The following is a 23,510-nucleotide window of genomic DNA, read 5'->3' on the forward strand; positions in this document are numbered from 1 at the left end:
CCTAGTGGCCCGCACTTGACTTACCTGGCATAACCAAGGAGCAAAGAAGGCTGTTCTGACGGCCCCAGAGGACATGTCATAGGAAACAAGCCCAAATAAAAACCAGAAGCCAAGTCCGGCCAAGACAAGCCCCAAACCACCTTGCTGGGGCTGACAATGTGTGACCTATGGCTTAGAACAGCTGTCATTTGAAATCCACAGCACTCCAGACCCAGAATGGCTACATTCCATCTTCAGGAAACTGATTTCCCCAGCTACTGAGACTTTTCTGACTAGAGTTTTTGGTGAGTACATACTTATAAGTGGCCCAACAACTGCCGCCAGTGGGATGGAGAATCCTGGACACAGAACTGTCAGTGTGAACTCTGGCAGGGACCGGGCCTTTCGATGCCTCCGTTTCCTTACTGAGAGGCACACACACAGTATCTGTATCAGCTGAGAGACACGAGACACGGCCTGGTAGTGATAACGTGGCACGGGATACAGAACAAGCGTGGTCCCCGCGCACACAGCAGGCAGGCAACCTTCACCATCCTTTCCCTGCACCAGCACCTACGCTAGGCTTCCGTGAGTACCGTACCAAGTGTATTATGGCCTCCAAGGTAGAAGCTTGGACTTTGTCCAGCTTGGCAGCCCTGGCTCTAGATGTAAGACTTGGGCAGGTGGACATGGAAGACATTTTTGTAAGATGCTAGTCCTCTGCTAGGACCTGCTAGGGGCGCGAGCAAGCAAGGCTGGGGACAGAGAAGATTTAGGAAGATGAAGCACAGCTTCAAGAGCGAAGGAGCAGTGGGATACGGGGCTAAGCATCAGATTCTTGGGACTAAAGGACTGGCCTCCATCGGAAGGCGCCCTCTGATTACACCTGTATTACAAAGCCCTCTGGACGGGTGGAAAGAAAGCATTGAGAGGAAACATGTGGACCCACACAGGGTGGATGAGGTGGACATGGGGAGGAAGGGCTAAAATGGAGTCAAAGTTGCCTAGTGGTACCCAGAGTCACTCTGAGATACCCAAACCCTGGCCTAGCACACAAGTCTGAGCTGGAAGAACTCTGAGAGCCCTGGTGAAGCATGGCAGGGAGGCAGAGAGGGTGTAGTGATGATGGGCACCACAAACCCACCACCCATATGTAACAAATACAAATGTTTTCACTGCCTGTTCCAGCTCTGTACTTGCCATGGGAATCCATCAGGCCTCAGACACCTTAGCACCTCTGCCTTGGGCATGAAGACACACACCGTCCCAAGAACATTCTTGCATGACCGCTAAGCCACTGGCTACACTGAGAAAAGGTGTATGTGTTCCAGTGTGTGAGGCCAAGGCCACGTCAGAGAGTCCTGGTGCTAGGCTTGGGTCTTGAGATGGGGCAGGAGGGAGGCACAGGTACCACATCCTCTCCTGCAGAAGAAGACAGAGCAGGCACCACTGTAGGGCACTGTGTTGAGTGTGCTCCTCGCCTGAACACAAGCTGCCCTGTGCTCCAAGGGGGCAGCAAGTGTGGACACGGAGAGAGGGAAGGACTCTCACAGCTGCACACGGGCTCTCTGGGGCGGCTCTGCGCACACTATTTCTAGGCCTTCGTCAGTTCTGTTCTGCTCATCTCTCCGCTTCAGACTGTCTGCAGCACAGCCACTCCTGGAAGAGGTGCTGAGTGGATGCTGCCACTGGGCTAAGAGGACCACAGCCCAGTCTTTTCAGTGCTTCCAACAGTGGAGAAAGTAGGAGGATATCTGGGCAGCAGGAAGGCTGAAGGAACTTGAGGTTCTGGAAGGAAGGCTCCAAGCTGGTGCTGGCATCTGCTGTGTGCAGGGCTTGGTGAGCTGCACTGGGCCTCTTGGATAGAGGTGGCCTTGGCAGCTCCATGCAAATGAGTACCAAGGGAAAGCCAGGAAGGGAGGTGACTCTCCACAGGGAGGAGGTGTCTTAGCTGCAGAGGCGGCCTTCTCTAAGGAGCTTCACAGAGAGCGAAGAAAGTCCACCCAGTGGCAACTGTCAACCATCCAGTGTGTGTTGGGGACTGAACTCTGGTCCTCTGAAAGAGCAACATCTGCTCCTAACTGTTGTACCATCGCTCCAGCACCTCCAATTTTATTTTAAAAGTTTTAGAAATTAATAGAAGTGCAGTAATTATGTTAGGCCAGGACTATAGCTCTGGGTTCGAACCCAGAACCACATAAAGCAGGTGTGGTGGCACATGGAATCACACTCAGGAGGTGGCGACAGGAATATGAAAGGCTCAAGGGCACCCACTTAAAGAGCTGAGGCCAGCCGGGAGACAGGAAAACCTATCCTGAATAAACTAAAATAAAATGTTGTGTCTAGTGGTGGGGTTCATAGACCATTCTTATTGGCATCTTTATTGTTTTTTTTCCTAACATGTTTTATGTTTCTAAGCAGATACAAGTATACACAGATCTACTGAAATCTACTTTACTAGAAATGCATGTGAATTTTAACTGTGAGAGATGTAAGGATGTGATGCCATCAGCAGGCAATAAAGTCATCTGCTTCCCAGGGCCAAAAAGTCCCGTGTGCCAATCAGGCTGCCTCTGCTGCCATCTTCCCAGTGACCAATGGTGGAGGGTGAGGTGTCGTGTGACTCGGTTGCTTCCACACAACAACTTTTAAACCCCACCCCATTCTGCAAGTGGCATTTTTCAGCAGCAGAGCCGGCTGCCTGCTAGAACAGCCTTTATGGAGCACACGCATTCCTTATGGATCACTTCATTCATCACACCTTCCTAACAGCCCCAACCAGCGCATGCGGCACCAACTGGAATGGAGGACAGAGGACGGGCCAGTGAGGCTCTAGGATCTCCGCTGCTTGAATGGGACTTAAAACAAAAATTTTCAACTTTATTATCGTAGCATATGCTTGTGTATATACATGATGTGAGTGTGTGTGCATGCATCACAGCAATATGTGCAGGCCAGGGGACAACTCTGCATCGTTGACTGTCTCCTCCTTCCTTTAGGTGGGCTCCAGAGATCGAACTCAAGATCATTAGGTCAAGTTTGTGCAGCAAGCCCCTTTCCTCAACAAGCCATCTCTCCAGCCCCTAAAGCTCAACTTTTAATAACATGTCAGTATTATCCACCAAAACAGCAAAAGAAAATCTAGACTGAGATTATTTCACGTAAATGCTTCTGGCACCCCCTAGTGGCAGCTCGCGAGATTACAAAAGCACTGGGCCTTGCCTGCATACCTTGAAGACCCTGTGATGGCACTGGCATTTGGCACTGGCATTTGTATTTTACTACTGTCACGAAACTAAACGTAAAGGGCTGCCCGAGATCTGAGAGCAGAAACTCACAGCCGGCACAGCAGAGGGGAAGTGGCACGGGCGGAACTGCGGGGTGCAGGCCTCTCTCACAGCAGTGGGGACGGGATGAGAGTTTCTCTGCCATCTCTGCTATGCCCTTGCTCAGAAGCCTGGGCATCCCCACTGAGCAAAACCCAGGTTTGCACATCAGGTACCAGGGACGTGTTCTTGGTGAAGGGGGCCAGCACACATGGGAAACCGTGATTGAGACCGGGGTGGCACCTGAAGAGCCAGGTGCAAAGTGAGGCATCCACCACATGCTCTCTCTGCCATACCCTCTCGGGAAGGGGCCCCATGTCCACAGCGGCCGTGGAACGAGTCTTTTTCTTCTGGTTGTCAAGATGGCTCAGCACATAAAAGCAGTTGCTGTATAAGCCTGGCAACCTGAATTTGACTCCCAGAACCCATGGAAAGCTATCCTCTTACCTCCATGTATCTCTCTCAGTGTGTCTCCTGAGCTGCCCCCCCAAATAACAACAATAAATTAAACAATAGTTAAGTATTTACTTTTACTTCAATGACTCGTTGGAGACGAGTGTCCCAAACATGGAAGAACAAGGTACAGCTGGTTGCTTTCGGTGGGTGTGGGGAGATGCTTTAGTGTCTGGGAAACACTGCTGTGGGCAGAGCAGTCAAGGATGAGGTCAGTCACAGCCCCAGTGGGTACGGCTGAGGCAGCTGTGCTAAGGTGCTCTGGCCGAGGCAGGCCCAGCACGTCTCTGGCTAGTCGTGTGTATGGAAAGGATGCAGTCAGTACCAGGGCTGCTAGAGTCAACCCAAAATAGAACACAGGGAGCAAGGTCTCTGGGGCTCCCGATGGGTGGGGAGAGGTGGAGGAGGCACACTACTTCTGGGGGCTCAGCTGAACTCCAAAGTTCCCAGCTACACGCATGCTTGGGGACCAGTCCTGGATGCACTCCAGGCTACTGGGAAGTGCACACCTGTAGGAACCGGAAGTCGCTGTGTGCCACTGACTGCTGCCTCTTATAAACTGCTTTTCCTATTAAATGAAGACCTATTCAAAACAGAACTTGATCATCTTTCTGTCTATAAGCCAATGAAGGTTTTCATATGAAGACAAACATTTGGACAGATGCATGGAGAGACAGCTGAAGGAAGGAAACCCAGGTGTGCACAGGCTCCAAGATGGCTGCTGGACATCAAGGACCAGTGGCTCAAGCCTGTGATCTCAAAGCTCAGAGGGCTGAAACAGGAAGAATGAAGTTCAAAGCCAGCTTGGACTAGAGAGTGAGATCCCGTTTCAAGAAAACAAAACAGGGCTTAAAGTTTTCCAAGTCTATAATTCAACAAGTCCTCGGTTTTCACTTCTTAGGCTGGGGTGCTATGCCAGGAGGTGAGCCATCCAGTAGCAAAGTCTGCTACGCACTGAAGCACTGATTCTGCAGAGACATCAACAAAGCAGGAAAACCAGAGTCTAGGAGACCAGCAGCCATCCGAGCCATTCAGGGAACCAAGCCAAAGTCCGGCAATCACAGCACAGAGAAGGCACCTGCGTGCACACCATGCCTCGGGAGGAGGTGTGCCTGAGCGGTCACGTAAAGGATGTAGGTGTTCATCCCCATGGCTCACCTCCTGTGGTTTATATCTTTGGGGACAATGAACCGCATCTTCCTGCTCTACTGCTCAGAGCTTTGCAGTAAACATTTTCTTTGGACAAATGAGTAATCCGCTCTTCCAGGTTCACTCTGCTTGAATCAAGAAGCCTGGAGTAGCTGTTTGCAATACTGCACACATTAACCCCAGAATTCAGAGCTCATCTTTGGGGACACCAATCATTTGCTCCAAGCTCCCCAACTCTGGGGCCAACACCTGGTCAGGATCACTCTATGACACAGAAGAAATGTCACAATAAACACTTCCCACCTTACAAGGTCAGTATTGTGAGGATCACACCTACTTCTCCACGAACTTGGCGAGGGGAGCACTGCCGATCAAACATTCGTAGACTGTGCCTTGATGAAGATTATTCGAAGTAGAGAAGAAGAGTTACCAACCACGAACTTCAAACAAGTGGAAACATCAGCTACAGACTGTAACCACTCCTGACTGTCCTAGCTAAGTGACATTTCTTTATTCTTCTTCTGATCAACGCCTCCATGGAGGGCTAAATAGGTCAAAAAGCACATCACTGTTCAATCATTTTAAAAACATTAGGAAGAGCAGAGTGCCATAGCATTATGAACAGATTATGAACAAAAATAAAAGCCATTTGTATGCATTAATGATACATCAAGCTAATTCAAGCTGGCGAAAGTCATTAGGGGAAAATCCTGGGGCAAAACATGGCAGTGATGCCGAGGCACAGACGTGGAGTAAAATAACCATTTTCTATGTCATTGATAAAATTAATTCTATGAGCCTGAGATGAGTCCTAACATGAAAATCAAAACAGAGAGCAGTCGCTAATAGTGTGCTTAATGACCTAATTCTGGCATCGTGAGAGTTGACACAGACGTTTCTTGCAGATACAAGCATCCGTGCACAGAACGTTTCCCAGAAGAGGCACAGCATGGAAAATTCCAGATTTAGGGTAAGAAACTGTCACAACAGACCACAGCCTCTATTTCTACACCAACCTCCATGCTACCGTCTCTGTTTGCCTGCAATAGAACTTGCTGTCTTCCTACTGTATGTCGCTGTAGCAAATGCTGGGGACGGCGAGCTTACGAAGAAGAAAGGTTGATGTGGACTCAATGGTTTGAGAGTTGTTCCCATGGTTAACTGGGACTGGGCTCACAGTTCTGCCCTCAGATGAGGCTGGCAAGTCCCTCTGTGGGCAGGTAAGGTGCCGTGTGACTAGAAAGTGACGGCCTGAAGCCCCCGTACCAAGTCTTACCCCTGAAAGGTTCCATTTCCCCAGCAATGAAGCTGAAGACCAAGATGTTAGTTAACACAGGGACCACCGGGACACTTCAGATCCAAAGACAGACAGAAAAACTTTCCTCAAGAGTGACCCAAGACGTGATGTGAGATGCACAAGCATGTTAAGGCCAGCCTAGGCTACACAGTAAGATCCTGTCTTCAAACAAAACCAAACCAAAAGAACTGGGCTATAAGTCAGGCCCGGGTTGGTGTCCAATACCACATGAAGGAGGCATAGTAGCTTTCACCAGTAATTCTAGCTCTTGGGAGGTGGCAGGAAGAAGCTCGGGGTTAAAGTTCATCATTGACTACACAGTGAACTCAAGGGTAGCCTGGGCTACATGAGACCCTGTCCCCTTAAGAAATCTCAGAACTGACCCCCAATCATTACAGCAGCAGCTGTGGTCGGAACCACAGACCTTAACCATCATTACGACAATGTCCACTGAAACATGTCCATTTTGCATGGGTGACTTTAGACAAATTAATAAGCTAAGGCATGAACTCTTTAAAAGTCTGTTCTCCGAGTCCACTGAACAGCCCAATGGACCATAGATAAAAATGGCAGGTCCAATAAAACAGGCATCCTCATAACTGAAGTGATTGAAATAATAACATTCAGACTCTTGGCTGAAAAGAATCCCAACCCACTGTGGAAAAGTTCAGCGTCACTTAAACTAATCTCACCCTGCCACCATCGTGTTTACAGAGTGCACCAGAGGCGCAACATGGATGTCAGATTTCTGAATACAAATTTAATATAAACAAATATTCGCGTTTATTCCTTTTTCATTTTTAAAGTCTCTGAATATGTTTTATTACACAACAGCTTATATCTTAGTGTTGACACTAACTGTTTCAGTCTATGGTTGAACCCGCTGATATGAGGCTACTGTAGGCTGGAAAATTTACTTGATTTGAAGGTACACATGCATACAAAGTTATTGGCGATACCATGTCTTATAAAAATGCTCACTATAATACACACTATGTATGCAGGGGCTAGAGAGGTGGCTCAATAGATAAGAACACTAGCACTGGAACTCATGTTCAATTCTCAGTACCTATGTGACGGCTCATAACCACCTGTAACTATAGCTCCAGTGAATCTGAAACCTTCCTTGGGTCCCTGCAGGTGCCAGGCATGAAAATGGCACACAGACATTCAAAATACACTCACGCACACCACTAAAAATTAGTCACATATGCACAAGGCTAGAGCAAAGAAAGAAGAGAGGTTAGCCTTGACCTTCCCAACTTTCTCCCACCTATGGCTGGATCAGATGTGAGCACCCGAGCCCGAGCTGACTGCCTGGGAGACAACCCGCTGATTCTCATTTCTATAGGACTATGCTGTGTGAGGTGCCATCAGGCGATGACAGCCAGAGACACTCACTGTTGACACAGACAGCAAGGTGGTCACCAATCATCTTGGGAAGCATCTGAGGAGGCTCACTGGCTGCCTCTCGAGCTTGGAACATGCCTTCTCTCCCTCTTCCCACTTCAGCAGTGGACAGCAGCACTGAGCCTCTTGCAGGGGAGAAATCTCCCGTTGCCTCTCGCTCTTGTTCTGAGATGCCACACCCCGCTAACCATCAGCCCTGCCCATCCCACCCCACCACAAAGCCGCCCCTTACTGTGTGAGGGGACTGCAGGTCTAGCTGTGACAGGTCTAGGAGTCTTAACAAGTTTTCAACACTGAAGATCAGTAAGCATTGTGGGGGACAGGAGAACTGGGGAGGACATGGAAAAGTGTAGGCAGAACAGAAATGCCAGCTTTGTGGGGCACCAGAGGCATCGCATGACACTGGGAGCAAATCCTTCACCAGAACCAAAGAGAGCATGTTAACAGAGCCTGGCTCCTCTGTCCAATTATTCTCAATGCCCCAAACATTTTCAGATCACCAATGGCTGGCTTGCTTGCTTCTAAAGATGAAATCTTACTTGAATGCATCCTTTTGCCAAAACACATTTAGTTTTCCATAAACAAAGGAGAAAGCCAATGATAACAGAAATAAGTAAGAACCCCTCTGCCTCCCAAAGGAGGATGAAGGATGAGGCAGGCCTGAGTGACGGTTCTGTGGCAGCAGCATGACAAAATGGCCTGAGATGCCCCGGCCCAGACAGAGACCACATGTAATGATGCTCTAGCATGTGCCCTCAGGCTACACAAGCGGGCTCCTTAACACAGCTATGACGCTCTGGGTGCTTCAGTGATTAAGACGGGGAAGTTGCAGGTGTGTGGTAGCAGGGTACTTCTGTGTGTACCAGGATCTCCGTCTGTGGGAGCAGTAGAACCAAGGTAAGCTGAGGCCTCCTATGTAGCCAAGAGGCAGGTGACCTCTCGGTACCGGTTCCCAACCAGTATTTTCACACAGGTTAGCTGTCTGTCACCAGGCAGGGACAGGAGGCAACAGAATGACTATAACCAGCTTTCCACATGTTAAGTGAGGTATAAATGTAACCCAGCAAGAGTGGTGGAGTTAAATCAGAAGACTGTCACACACATTCCCAGAACAGAAGCCACCCTGACAGATGGCTGCCACGTGCCAGGATGACAGGTGTCAGCCCACAAAGGAAGCTCTGGCAAGTGAGGTCCAGGGACGCGACTATGGGTTTCCCATTCGCCTGCACCACAGTGGAAGTGTATCATTTCATTTGACAAGAACAGCAAATCTAAATAGGAACTCCCACGTGAGCTCTGTGGTGGTTTGAATGAGAATGGTCCCCATAGGCTCATACATTTGAATGCTTGGTCATTAGGGGGTGGCACTACTTGACAGATTGTTCAAAGGATTTAATGCTATCACAGAATGACTGCTTTAGCTTTCAAAACATGGAAGCCAGTATGTGGCTTTCTCCCAAATACCCCAAGCAGCAAAGAACTGCAGAAAAGCAGACAGACTGAAGACACTGGTGGAGGTAGACCAGAGAAAGAAGCTACAGGCCTGAAGCCCACAGCTGCCCAAGTCTATGCACCTGGTTTGCAGCTGCCCCAGCCACCTCCCACAGGTGCCCATACCTGTGTAAATGGCTTGCAGCTGCCCCAGCCACCTCCCACAGCTGCACACACCTGTGTACCTGACTTGCAGCTGCCCCAGCCACCTCCCACAGCTGCACACACCTGTGCACCTGGCTTGCAGCTGCCCCAGCCACCTCCCACAGTTGCACACACCTGTGCACCTGGCTTGCAGCTGTCCCAGCCACCTCCCACAGTTGCACACACCTGTGCACCTGGTTTGCAGCTGCCCCAGTCACCACCCACAGTTGCCCACACCTGTGCACCTGGCTTGCAGCTGTCCAGGCCACCTCCCCAAGGTACTGCTAGTAATCCAGAGGGCTACATGCCTTAGGTCAGAGTCAGATGCCAGATCCAATTAAACAGAGTACACTAACCCTGTAAAGCTTATTCAAAGGACTCCATGGAGATCACTGTCCTACTCCACAAGCCCACATAAACAAGCAGGGTGTGCAGGCTGAGAAGATGGGGAGAGGGAAGAGAACACCCTGGACCATCATACTCATCCCTACTTCCCCCACGTGGGCAAGCAGCAGCTTACATTTCAAGCAAATGACCACCCTCCCAAAGCTGGTGGACCCAAACCTCCTAATGGATGGAACCCTTATACTGCACATGCTGCCCACCTCTAGCCTAGTACACCCAGTACAAATGTCGAGCCTAGGTGAGCAATGAGCAACACAGCCGGGCCACACACCTCCAGACCCCAGGCTACAGAATGTCCGCAGTGCCACACACAGGCAACAGGCTCAGAGACAAGCAGACAGAACTCTGCTTCTCTTCCCATGTTACAATTCACCCGTTTTGGGACACCAAGAGGCCACACTGACACACGAAGAATTGTCTTAGAGCTGGCCAGCCAACCAGTGGGAACGCCAATGCACTCTCAAGTCTGAGGACCTGGCTTGCTGGGTTTTAATGACAAAATGGCCCAGAGGCTCCCAACAAGGGCAGAGGCAACCCAAGCTCTGTCCTTTCAATCAAGTTACCTCATTTCTTTTCCTGAGCCTCAGGTGCACTTGTGTATCTATTTCTCTGTGATACCGGGAACTGAACTGTGGGCCTCACACTCACACCCCAAGTGTTTTACCACTGAGTCACATTCCTTGTTCTCAATCGAGTTTTCTTTCTCTTTCCTTGAGACAGGATGCTGCTCCCAACTCATGACCTCCCCGCCTCAGCCTCTTGGTGCAGAGACTACACTGCTCGGTCTCTGTAAGTTTAAAGACCATGAGTTTGGGTTGCTCTGTCTTTTTCCCAAACACTTTGCAACTACTTACTTACACTTATGCTCTAATGAAAGGAGCTTCTGGTTCAAGTAAGAGAAAAAAACATCTACCACGTAAAGACCACATATGTGCAGGAATACAACCTCAATCTAATTTTTAAAAACTTCTCTTCATATAAATGAAAACACTTTAAAAACAAACAAAAATCTTCCACGTTTGGGTGTTCTGGCACCATGGCCATTACTTCCTTTTGAGACTCTAAAGGTCAAACGCTTACTGTGTTTGTTCTAAAATAAGCACAATGAACAGAAGTCTGCAGCCTGCGTGACCTCAGTGCGAGGACGGGGAGTGGGGCCACACCGACATCACTAAAGCATGTTAGTCCTGGCATTGGGAATGAGCATCTTCCCTTCCTGGAGGGGACAACGGGATGTCTCTGTCCCACAAATGGGTGTCAGGTGTGACCCCAAGCTTTCTGCTGTGTGCTGGGGACTGAGCATCTATGTTGACCAAACTCTTACCCTTCTCTGCCTTCATGAAGACACTGCAAGCAGGGTGGCAGGACCTCACCAGGCCCTTGAACTTGGGTTCTGAGCATCCAGACCTATGGGAAAAGCTATCTGTTGTCTGTAACACTGTATAAGAATATGCTGCTGCATCAGGAGTGAACTGCAATGTTTCCCTGGTCTTTCCCGGTTTAGTGCCATGGCCCTGATGCCCCCATTATCAATCTGCAAGGTTATGTATGCAGAACTGGTTCCTACCGTTATGGAAAACTCATGAGCATTAAACAGGATAAATGTAAGAAACAAGAAGTCGTGGAAGAGAGTGAACCCATACAAGCGTGCTCTGGTAGCCCACTTGAGGAACAGAGGCACCCTGTCTTAGGCATGGCGTCTCTGATGGAATTCCTCTGAGCCCTCTACAGTCTCTAAGCAGGTGGCTGTATCAGAGAAGTCTAGCTATGGATGCAGGTAGTCAGACAGGTCTGCCTATGACCCTGTCGGGGCTTTCCAATCTTTCAGCCAACTTGGTCAGCTCGCACTGGTGCCTGGGCCATTTAACAGTGATCGTAGACTTCGCTGTGAGTCAGAATGCATGCCTTGGAAAGACTTCAAGTGTTTCCTTGCTTAATCTTTACAGCTCCTAGGTTACCTGGGGAGCGGCCATGAAGCTGACAGCAGGGCAGCTGCGAACTATGTGCTGCAGGCAGGGTGCCTAAGGAACCCGGGATGCATGGGAATGGGGAAGGAAAGGCAGAACCCAGGGACGTCATGCTGCTTCTCAGGGCAATCCTCGGCTTCCTTGGATTTGTTACCGGGAAGGATGAGAAGCAGAGTGAGACAAAAGGAACAGAACAGGACCAAGTGCCAGAAAGCAGGTGACTGTGAGGCAGAGGAGGAAAGAGACGTCAAAGTTCTGGAAGAGCCTGAAGGACGGGGCAGAATACAGCGATGGAAATGTGGTCAGTGCTCACTTTACTACAACAGAAGAGCGGTCCCCACAATCCAGCTGGAGAGTCCGTGGGATATCCCAGACCACTTAGCCAAACAGTCCCAAGATTATGGTTTCCGTTTTCTGATTGGGTCTCATGCAGCCTAGGCTAGCCTCAAACCTAAAATGTAGCTCAATTCCTGAACCTCCTGACTCTACCTCCAAATGCCGAGGTTACAATCATCTGCCACCACCATACCTAGTTTACATAGTGTTGGGGGTTGAACTTAGGACTTCATGCATGTTACACAGATATTCTGCTGACTAAGCTACACTCTCAGCCCCTGTTCCCAGACTGCCTCGCTGGGAAGTTTTGTTCGGGGTCTATGACCAGCAAGGCTTTTGACCTTTACCCTTCTCTAAGGATCCCAGGCCTGTATTACTCCGTTCCCTGCCAATCTCCAACATAGAAGCAAGGGGCCAGAAGTGTAGATTTAGACCAAAGGGCTCCGGACTGACTTCACCCAACTGCCATCAGAAACAGGAACTTTCCTGGGGGGTTTCCTCCTAAGACCTCAACTGTAAGCTGCTTTTTCTGCAGAACTTCTAGTCCCCGAGGCCAGAGGCCACCCCTTCCTTCTGTCCTGTCTTACTGGTTTTTTTCTCATCACTTACAGCTGGCATCACCTTCACTGACATGAGTATGCCCCCCCCCCCCCGAATTGCACTGTCTCTAGAGGTGGGCAGTCAAAAATAAACCAGTAAGATAAAACAGTTCCTCAGGCTGGCCCACACTCTTACTCCCAAGTTGTAACTTTATTTTCTGGGGTTCAAAGTTTACTCTTTCAGTTTAAATTTCCCCAGGAACAGATGTCAAATATTGAAGCCTTTCATCCTAAGACAGAGTCAGGTTGAGAAGGAGCAGTTACAGCCATGAATCTGCGTACAGTGGCGCTGACGGACTCTGAGGAGCACCGTGACACACAGGTGCCATGGAGGACCGCTCTACAGTGCCCCCTCCTCCTCTGAGCACAGGTCTGAAGGTGGAACTAGAAGCTGCCACATGCTCCAACACAGACGCCCACACACTGCAGGGTGGGCTTCTGTCCCACACCCAGAGTGGGAGCCCTGTGTCACAAAGCCCTAGTCACAAGCAGGCATTTACCGTCCTGGAAGACCCGCTCCACGTTGAGCCCATAGGTGGCGCAAGTCTCATAGTACGTGCACCGCTTCAGGTCGTTGGAGAGTTTCCGTGCCCTGGCATCGTCGATGACCCGTGGGTTGGTGGAACTTATGGCATCTGCAACAGACAAGGACAGTGAGCTCGTTAGCAATTGCTTCCTATGACTCCAGAACCCACGTGACTCAAACCTGTCCCACAGGCATTGCTTTCTACTGTTCTGGGACCCTTGCAACTCAAAACCCATCATAGCCAGTGCAGATATCATTCCTCCCAGAAGCTGGAATTCTGAAAATAGTTCACCCAAAACAACAGGCTCAAGCTATAGAACAGTGGGGGCAAGGAGGCCCGCCCTACCCTGACATTTGGGAGGACTGACTTCAAGGCCAGCATGAAAACAGATTCATAAACCTATCCTTTGGACTCACTTCCTGGTGTGTCTCAAATAAATAAATATATAGATAACAATAACAAAAACAAACAAACATAAACCCAATATTGATTTGGGACATTCAGTGACAATACCATCCCCAACAGAGGATCCTCAGAGACAGCCCACCAGTGAATATCTGTCTTGCTGGACAAGTGCGTCAACATATCATTTACACCAACTAAGGAAAGAGGCCCTTTAGAAAGGTCTAAACATCCCTTCAAGCAAAACAGGAAGGGAAAAAACAATTAGAAACCATAACTTCTTAAATTCTGTGTCTAATTCGGGAAACACAGGCCATTGAGACCCCACCTAGCTCTCATTTTATTTAGCCTGGGGCCCCGACAATCCTGCAGCTGCTCCACCCACAGATGAATACAGTTCTGTGTCACAGAGGTGTCTCTGGGCCTGCAGCTAGGCTCAGCTCTACCTGGCCCCATCTTGCAACCACTTTAACTTGGCAATTTTCTAAACCCTGCTTCTCCTTTTATTTGCAAGTCTTTGGGGGTAGAGCTGACCTAACTTAAAGAACACTGAGCCCCTCCCCCCGCAATCACCCATGTTTCCCCGCCAAGAATAGGCACAGCACTCACAGCCTTAGAAGACACACTGAGTTCAGCAACTCTCCAGCACTGAGCTCTGAAGGCCTAGTATACATAAGGGTGAACGGCTCTTCAGCTCCTTCTTGCTACTTAACAACCTCTGGCCTCTAAAACTCCCTTCCCTAGCCAGTACAAAGGAAACCCTGGGTACCCTCTCCTACCACCTAACCAGCCATATTGCCTATGGCCGCAGTAGTGGCACAGGTGTTTCGGAAGCCCAGGGTGCATGGGTACTGACAGCAATCATGGGGAAGTCACATACAGTCCAGCTTCTTGCAGTAAGTGCCCTGGGTCCCATAGCCCATCACCAGCAAAAATCTAAGCAGGGCCTCGGAACAACTGGTCCCACACTGAGTTCTAAGAGATAAAAATAAACCTCGATCAAGGTTAAGTCCTATGTTCACAGACAGATCCTTGACACACGACTACCTTCTACCCATTCCAGAGTTTACCCTTCCAGAGCACTGTGAGGCAAGCAGGGTCACTGGTCACAGTAGCTCTGATCTAGGTGTGTGTGGGCCCAAGGCCTGGGCTCTTACTCCGCTTCTCCACCAACAAAAACAAACACTGGTATGCATGAGAAATGCAGCAATCTAATCTGTTCTTTCTAGCCCACCTGCGAGCCGTGAGTCACCACGAGTAGGGAAGTACTGCAGTCCACACGGCTCTTAACACACCAGGCCTGCCAGAGGGGAAGCACTCACTCAGAATTCCTCTCTCCTGCTCCAAGACAGCTGGGGGGAAACCTGCCCGGGAGATGCACGGGCCTGATACACCACTTGAAGGCCTTCCAGAGCAGTACCTCAGCCAAGTTGCCCATGCTGCCCACTGCCATCCTCTGGGGGTAGATTTCAGGACTTCCTTAGGTACAAAATGCAAAGATGTGCCAATCCCTTCCATGAGATGGTGTGATACTTGAATAGGACCTGTATTAACTGCCTACATACTTCAAGTCATCTCTGGGATACCTACGATATCTGTATAGCATGTGCACCATGTACAACACTTACGAATTCAGTACAGACTTCTTTAAAAAACCATGTCTCTTTAGATAGAGTCCCACTGTGTAGCTCTAGCTGACCTGGAACTTGTTACAAAGACCAGGCTGGCCTTGAACTTCCACTTGAGCGCTGCTATCAAAGGCATGGGCCACCATACCAGGACACTGTTTTGTATTTTGAGACATTCCAATTCTGTAGCCCAGTCTAGCCTTTAGTGGATATCTGTCTTCCTCAAGCTCCCTAGTGTCAGGACCACACGTGTGCACCACCACACACATATTTAGTATTTTGAATCCTCTGTGCTTGGGCCCCATGAAGACAGGAAGGTTGATGGCACAGAACCAAGGCACCACAGAGAAACCCTGTCTCGAAAAACCAAAAAAAAAAAAAAAAAAAAAAAAAAGAACCAAGGCACCGTCTCTAGGTGACCAGCAGAGGGAGCTATAGGAACAAAGATGTCTGTTTTGGTTTTAGGTTGGGTTGCCCTTTGGAGCTGCAGATTTCAGAAGCAAGAGACAAAACACAGGAGAGAAAGAATGTTCTCCATGAAAATGTAACTCCATTATTTTACAAGTGACAAACTGAGGACATATCAATACACTGCTTCTCCAACCCTGCCCATAGTTTAAGTTTTGACCGCACTACAACTGGTAAATACCAGATTTACCAATTCTAACAGAAATAACAAAAGCAGTTCAAAATTGACAAAAAACCAAAAAGGAACATTATAATTTTGCTTAAATTCTTGGCTGGACTCCAATGGCCAATGAGAGTGAATCTGACTTAGTGATAATCACCTTACTAAGGGGCCATGAGCCGGGCGGTGGTGGCGCATGCCTTTAATCCCAGCACCCAGGAGGCAGAGGCAGGCGGATCTCTATGAGTTTGAGGCCAGCCTGGTCTACAAGAGCTAGTTCCAGGACAGGAACCAAAAAGCTATGGAGAAACCCTGTCTCGAAAATAAAAAAATAAAACAAAACAAAACAAAAAAACCCCCAAAAAACTAAGGGGCCGTGACATGGAACACAGTAAGAACCAGAGCCCCAGGTTCCCTGGGCTGTGAAAAAGCTGCTGAGAGATTCCTGGAGACAGAAAAGGTGAGGCTATCAGAGCTAGTATTCATTTAAAGGGACACTAAAAGTTGAAATAAATCACGTATTTGTTTTAATAAAAAGAAATAAAAGCAACCTAATTAAAAGGTATCTTGTGCAAAAGTCAATTAAGGCATCTTAATGCAGGAAACACCAGAGTGGGTTTTCCTGAAGCTCCTGGGAGGTCTGTGGGGTGGGATCATTTCTCTCTAAGGTTGACTGACTTTTCCATGGAACCAATCCGGAAACGTTTCAGCCCCTACTTCCATCTTCAAGTCATTCCAAATCCCTCCATACTGGGAACATGTTCACAAAAACCTTCAAAAACACCCGTGCAGGGCTGACTTACCCTGGGTCCCCACCAGCACGAGTGGAATCTCACTGGTGTTCCTGTAGTTGGCCATTCGGCTGTAGTAGTGGTAGACAGTCTGGAAACTGATCTCATCCTCCAGGCTGAAGACAAAAATGACCGCGTCCACCCACATGGCAAACTGCAGAGAGAAGAGTGGAGAAGGGACAGCTGAGGGGGGCGCAGGAGGAGGTGTGAGGCCATACCTCTGTGAGCACCAGGGCGCCCCTTGGCTGCTGCCTGCTCCCTACTGCTATGTACTGTGGCTAAGTCACCAAAATCTTCCATGTATGCATGGGAAAGGGACACCCCCACCCTCCCGGTCCCGTGTTTCTACCAGGGCCCTTCACTTTCTGAGAACCCAGTGTGTGATCTTAAGTGTCGACCTTCTGGCCTAACCCTGCAGCTAGAAGGCTCCCCATCTGGGGACCTGTGTGTGTGTGTTTGTGTGTCTCTGTGTGTGTAGGACAGCAGTTCCACACAGCCCCCTAGAACCTTCAAAAGACTTAGTGGACTGGGGTGGGGGAGGGCATGCTCCTCTGTGGCCACACGGTCTGCTCAAAACTGTTGTGGTGCCCACACTGCCTACCACCTGAGATGAATGGTGCCCATTCTGGAGAGTTCCTGGTACAGCAGAGGCTGAGATGCCACCAAACTCATTCAGCTCCCTGCTGGGAAACTACTACTTATTTTTAGGAAAGTTAAAAGGGAGCAGTGAAGTTAATATATACCCTGCCCTCTCACGTCATCTTATTTACAGCAGCTCCCAGGAAGGGTGAAGCCGAGAGAGTGGGGCTCCTCGCAGTGTCCAGGAACCCACTCTCACAGAACCTGACATGGTAGCTTCTAGATCCTGTCTAAGTCTGGCACCAAACACCCTTCTCTTTATGTGTATAAAGAAACAAGAGGGTCCCTTCTCTAAAAGAAGCTTATTCTGGTGTTTATGGCCAAAGCAGGGCTCCCTATTCATCACTGCACATGCATGCATGTGTGCACGCATGAATGTGTGTCTGCACGTGCACACACATTAACAAAGAGCACCCACCTACAACAAACCATGCTCATTTAAATGTGAAATATTTACACAAGAGTCTTAAAAACCCTTGTGTTCAAATGGCTCAGGCTTAAGTCAAAACAACCTTGTGGCAAAGCTTTCTTGAGGCAGACCCACAGGCACTGTCAGATGCACAGGACAAAGTGGAGTTAGTGCCTGCATAGAAGCCCGAGGACCGTCTGACATGGTGCCTTTACCTCGGTGATAGCTGATGTCAACTGTTGACTTAACCAATCTATGATCCCCTAGGAGACCGGCCTCTGAGCTTGTCTATGGGGGACTACTTTGATCATGCTGATAGAGATGAAAAGACATACTCACTGTGGGCAGAATCACCCTCTCGGTGTAGATCCCGGACTGTGTAAAATGGAGTGAGCTGAACACTGGCATGCATTAATGCTGTTTTCTGCTCCTGGCTGTGAATGTCATGTGACTGGCTATTTCAAGTTCCCTGCTGCCCTGACTTGCCTGAAATGATGGACTGCACCCTGGAATTCTGGGCCAGATAAACCCTCCCTCTACTAAGTTATATTAATATGTCAGTGTATTTTACCACAACAAAGAAGCAACTAAGGCACAGCCTTTTTCCGGAGGTGGAAAACGGAAGGTCTTGTCCTGTACATCAGCACAGGATAGGGGCTAAGTGGCCTCAGGGAGGTGGCAGGCAGCCCCTGACTTGAAATCTGAAACACATCTCTACCTCTATGCAGAGGATAAGTCCCCCTGCCCACTTCTCTGCATCAGATCCTGCATCCTGCATCAGAAAATTGCAATTTTGAAGGGGAACAAAACGAAGGGCAATAGAGCAGTAGCTTCCGCCACACCCCAAGCTAACAGCAGTAACAATTAAAACAAGAAAACAAAATGACAAACAAACAAAAATCCACTGTCAGTTTCTTTTAGGAGGTCATGCCTTCAGGTAGAGTCTATCAGCGGATTTATAACAATGTGAAGAGAGAAACCATGCCCACAAGTGAGCAAGGCTCTGCCGTGATGTTCCACAGATAAGTCTTTAACCAGGGGAAACGTGGGCTAAATATCACTTAAGGAAGAGCCCGCACTAGAGCAAGGGCTGCACGTTCCGTTTCTCTGAGGACACACTCTTCTCAGGGAGCCCACACTGAAAACCCAGAGCAGAACGCACTCCTGCATACCAAGTCAAGTGAGGAGGACAGATTCTGTCTTTGAGTGGCACTGGTCAGAAGCTGAAGGTCGCTGGGATCCAGCAGAAGGTGGAAAGTGTTCGGGGAGCATGCCCTCTAATACTACGCAACCCACATTTTCATTTTCTATGTGCCTTCATGATCTTTATTGTACACTCAAGTATACCATGTGATGGTTCAGGTCAGTTTGACAGCATCTAGAAACATGTGGGAGATGGTCTCTGGCCATATCTGTTGGTGACTACCTTGGCTGAGGGGAGGTGTGAAGATCCGCCCACTGTGGGTGACACCATTCCCTAGCTGGGATCCTAGACTGTGCAAGTGGAGAAGGGGGCTGAGGGGCAGCATGCGGTCATCACTCTGCTTCCCAGTGGGGGATGTGGTGTGACCAGCTGCTTCCGTCTTCTGGCCATGACGTACTGACTGTGCCTTTGAACTGTGAGTCAGAATAAACCCTTTCTCCCTTCAGTTGTTTTTCATGGGGCATTTTATCACAGCATCAGCAAGAGAAGCTAAGATACTACAACAGTGACACTAAGGGGAAAATTATTATCTCCGTATCCCTGACTATGCCTTCTAATGGCTTTTCATAGCTCAACTGGCAGCATTCTCCTGGACCCTGGTGTTACAGAGTGATGGAAATACAGCAACTCACAGCATTTCCAGGGGTGCTCAGTGCTTCAGAACCATCTACCTCAGTCACCACAGCTATCTAATCCATCTTTTACAGGGAGAGATGATCAAGACAGAAATGTCCTTGTGATCTGCCCTGGAGGGGTGTGGGCTGAGTTTAGGTCTTGGCTAGAAGATCAGGGTGTCGTAAGTTGGATAAAAACGGTGGTGCTATCTTTCCAGAAATTTTCAAGGGAATCACGGTACACTACAACTAGTGTTCAGTGGGGGGCTGCTGGTGGGAGTGGGGGTGCCCACTCCTGTGACTCCCAGAAACAGCAAGGGGGTCAGCCTCCCAATTCCACCCAGTGGACCCTGAAAATGATGCTACTCTGGCATCAAATTGGGGGTGGGAGACAATTTTTTAAAAGCATAGAAATTTCTAAAAGTGACCCTGAGAGAATATGATAGCATATGTATCTGCTTTTCCTTTCTTCTTAAAAAGTTAAAAAAAAAAAGCCACATAGAGCCAAACTTCATGAGTTTCTAAATTCCCTTATTTTAAAACTTGACATTTCTTGTTCAGGCTTTTAGGATAAAGTCAAAGAGCAAAAGCGAGTCTGGCTTGGATGTGCATGCGGTACTCACCTGTGCCTCTGGGGGGCCCCCTTCATCCCTAATCAGCAGTAGATAACTCTGTCCATCAACCACAATCTCCTTCTTGAACCTGCCACCTGCCACACACAAAAGGCACCATTACAGAAGGCAACAGAGGATTGGGGGCAGACAGACACGGGCTTCACTTGCGGAAAAATACACTCTAGGCCAGGTGACCGCTGGGGCAAGCTGGCCGGGAGAACAGAGGAGTAGATTTTAGATGTCTCCCGCAGTGCTGCATTTTTAGAGCTGAACTCTGTTTGAAACATTTGTTTAAGAATCCGTGCTCCCTTCTGGTTAGCAGGCACGGCCTCCTGTTGCAATGCCAGGAACCCTGGCTGAGGAGCGTAGGCTTTTCATGTAGAACTTAATACATAAATCGACAGATTCTCACCCACTGGGAAAGGGGTGAGGGTGGGCTCTCAAAACCCAGAAATGCTTTTTCAAGCTTAGCAGCATCTGAGAACCTGCATTCTCCTCAAGGGAAACCCAGTGATTGGGAGGAAAACATACAACAGCATGAGGATGGTGTCTCCGGAGTCACAGGTCACAGTTAGGGAAGGATGCCCGACTACTACACACGTTAGACAAAGCTACCGATGGAACTGCACAGTCGAGACAGAGCGGTGCAGCCAACTGACAAGCAGGTGTTAGAGACCACGTGGGGTTAGCGAGAGACCGCCTGGGGCCCTGCTGGGATGTCAGGACAAAAAGGAAGGAAAGACTGGCAGAGGGCGGCCCAAAGTGGGCCACCAAACACATCCAGGACTGGACTACGAGGTCCGCACTGTGGAGACAGGCCACCTCCAGAGACACCTGCTCTGCTCTGAGACGCTCAGGTGGGATATGCATCAGTTCTTGGCTCTCATCTTGGGTCCCCTGTTTAGATGCCTCACAGAAAGGACCCTAATGAACCCACTGAACTCAAAAAAAGTTTGCAAGAACCTTCCAGAGCCACTTCTGCCACAATCACAGGTCTGGGCCACCTCATCACCAAAGCTCAAGAACGAACTACATTCTCCACACCGACTCAAAGTGTCCAAGGCCCTCATTAGATAAGTGGTTACTCAGGCTAAGGGGGACTAACCATCTTTCCTACACAAGCATACACAAATGTGAACACACATACACACGCACATACCAGCCCTCTCTCCTCCTGTCTGCACCTGACCTGACTTAACAAGGAACTCGGCTTGCCTTTCCTCACCTACTCAATGAGGAACACATGAACCCTTGCAACACCGTGAAACACACACACACTTGTGCTGAGATGTTCCACCCTTAAAAGCAAAGCAGAATCCCAGGAAAGGGTCTGGTGCAGATGTTCTGGGGAGTGAGGTCCATGTCAGGAGGGACAAGATAGCTGCCCCCTAGACAAGCTTGAGGACTTCCCACATGGGCATGTCAAAGCCACAGGAGAACTCAGTGACTTTAGGCTCCCAAATCCAATTCAGCTAGAAGAGAGATGACATCCCTTTTTAGAATGGCTCTGTCCCAGCTGATACAGAGAAGACACCCTAAGAACAACAGCTGAAAGTTCGCTGTACCCACACTCTATCATTATCAATTCTGTTTAAACCGGGCTCACCCCCAAACCCAACCTCATCAGTTACCTCCTCCACCTCAGTGACCCCAGCAAGAAAATGCCAAGGATGCCATCCTGGTGGGTAAGAAAATATGGAGTGTAACACAGCAGTATGAGCAGGACTGGCAGGCACGACTACTGCTGGTATTCACAATTCCAGCCAAGATCAGCTCATGCTTCTGAGAGCACATACCAACAGGCAAAGCTTGCTCACTGAGCGACACGAGGTGGAGGAGCCGTCAGCCTTACTTCCTTGATTTTACTTCTGAAATAAGATACAGGGAACCTAATGTTTCTTGATGAGACAGATGAAGTCAAACTTCAAAGTAAAAACAATGTTTGCAAAGCAACCTGCCACTCTTGGCTCTGGGAAAACCCCTTCATTCCCACCCTGGGCCTAGAGATCAAGCTAGGAACACTCACCAGGGTTTGGGGAAAGCAGAATTTGTGTGGTGATATAAAAGTCTTTCCCATGGTCCTTTGAAATCTAGCTGAGTGATGTAATCGTCCAGCTGCCAGAGGAACTACCTCTGTGGGTCACGGCAGCTGGCAGGCAAGCCCAAGACATGCTCTGAAGCTCCGTACTCATAGGAGAAGGTGGGTATGTGGTTGACCTAAGGGTCTCTGGGTTTGGCTGGGACAGTGGGTCCCTCCAGGGGTGGAACTCTGCCTATGTCCTATCTTCAGTCCACAAGTACCACCCGGTCATTCCAGCAGCTCCTGCCCAGTGCCTATGGAGGAAAACTCCAGAGCTGGATCTCCGTGGGGCTTCTTTGTCTTGCTCTGGATGGTCTGGTCTCATGCTCATGTCCCCATTACAATGCACTGTCTCCACAGCAAGAGGCAAATGGGACCCTGGAAGGTCCTGCAGCAGCAGCCCTGGCTCCCCCTCTCCAGACATAAACAAGGACTCTCTCCACTGACCCTCTAGCCAGCAAGCACCCTACACAGAGCTCCTGTCTATTCCCTTGGACCTTGCCATGGGAGATGCTTCCGGACAGCTGAATCACTCTGAACCATCCTGGAATTCCTCATCTTTATAGAACAGATGCCACAACCCCAAGTGAAGGGCTCTTAGACACATCCCCAGCACTTCCAAACTGAGGAGGGCACCTTCTTCCACCCCAGAGGCCTCTGACAGCTTCAACAACACTTACATCCTGAGATACAGAACTCGCAATTCCTATTTCAATGCTGCAGTTCCAAGAACACCCATGGGTGATAAGATTGTGCAAAGGCTCCAGAATCTCAGCAAAATCAGGAAACAAAAGCCAACTAGAGAAAATCGCCCCGAGATAGTCCACCCAGGGACCAGGGAACAAAGACTGTGAGAAAGTAGACCAGGATTAAAGGGAACATATCACCACCTGGTAATTCTGCTGAACAGACACACCAGGGTCCGGAGAAACCAGGCCCAGTAACTACCAAAATAACACACGACACTTGTCTTCTACCGTTTCCCAGAGGGAAGTGTCATTGGCAGGAGGCTGGTGTCTGGCTAGCATCTCTGCGCTGAGGTCAGGATCCCAAGTCAGAAATGCTAGACACGGGAATTATTCCAGTGATCACAACAGCTGGAGTTCGGGACCATTTGCCCAGGCTTCATCAGCCAAATACCCTTGACCTGAATAGCTCACGTTTTCTGAGAATCAAAAGTATTGCAGATCCCAGGATACGCTGGATTTTGTGTTTCATTGTTTACTTCTGAAAATTTCAGGATGTAACCAAATTCCAATTTCAATTTTTTTTTTTTTTTTTTTTTTTTTGGTTTTTCGAGACAGGGTTTCTCTGTAGCTTTGGTGCCCATCCCGGAACTAGCTCTTGTAGACCAGGCTGGCCTTGAACTCCCAGAGATCCGCCTGCCTCTGCCTCCCGAGTGCTGGGATTAAAGGCGT

At 49.1% G+C, this 23,510-nt stretch overlaps 1 protein-coding gene across 8 annotated transcripts in view; it reads right to left on the reverse strand.

Moving 5' to 3' along the window:
• The window catches only part of Agap1 (ArfGAP with GTPase domain, ankyrin repeat and PH domain 1), a 457,719-nt gene that overhangs the window by 257,638 nt on the left and 176,571 nt on the right, over positions 1-23,510 (reverse strand). For all 8 annotated transcript variants that reach the window (XM_057751814.1, XM_057751806.1, XM_057751796.1 and 5 more), the window contains 3 exons: positions 20,022-20,107; positions 16,545-16,686; positions 13,057-13,191 (listed from right to left, as the gene is read on the reverse strand). In XM_057751814.1, the coding sequence (XP_057607797.1) occupies positions 13,057-13,191; positions 16,545-16,686; positions 20,022-20,107 (363 nt within the window). The remainder of the gene's footprint in view (positions 1-13,056; positions 13,192-16,544; positions 16,687-20,021; positions 20,108-23,510) is intronic.

This window comes from Chionomys nivalis, chromosome 2 (assembly GCF_950005125.1).
Source record: "Chionomys nivalis chromosome 2, mChiNiv1.1, whole genome shotgun sequence".
NCBI lineage: Eukaryota > Metazoa > Chordata > Mammalia > Rodentia > Cricetidae > Chionomys > Chionomys nivalis.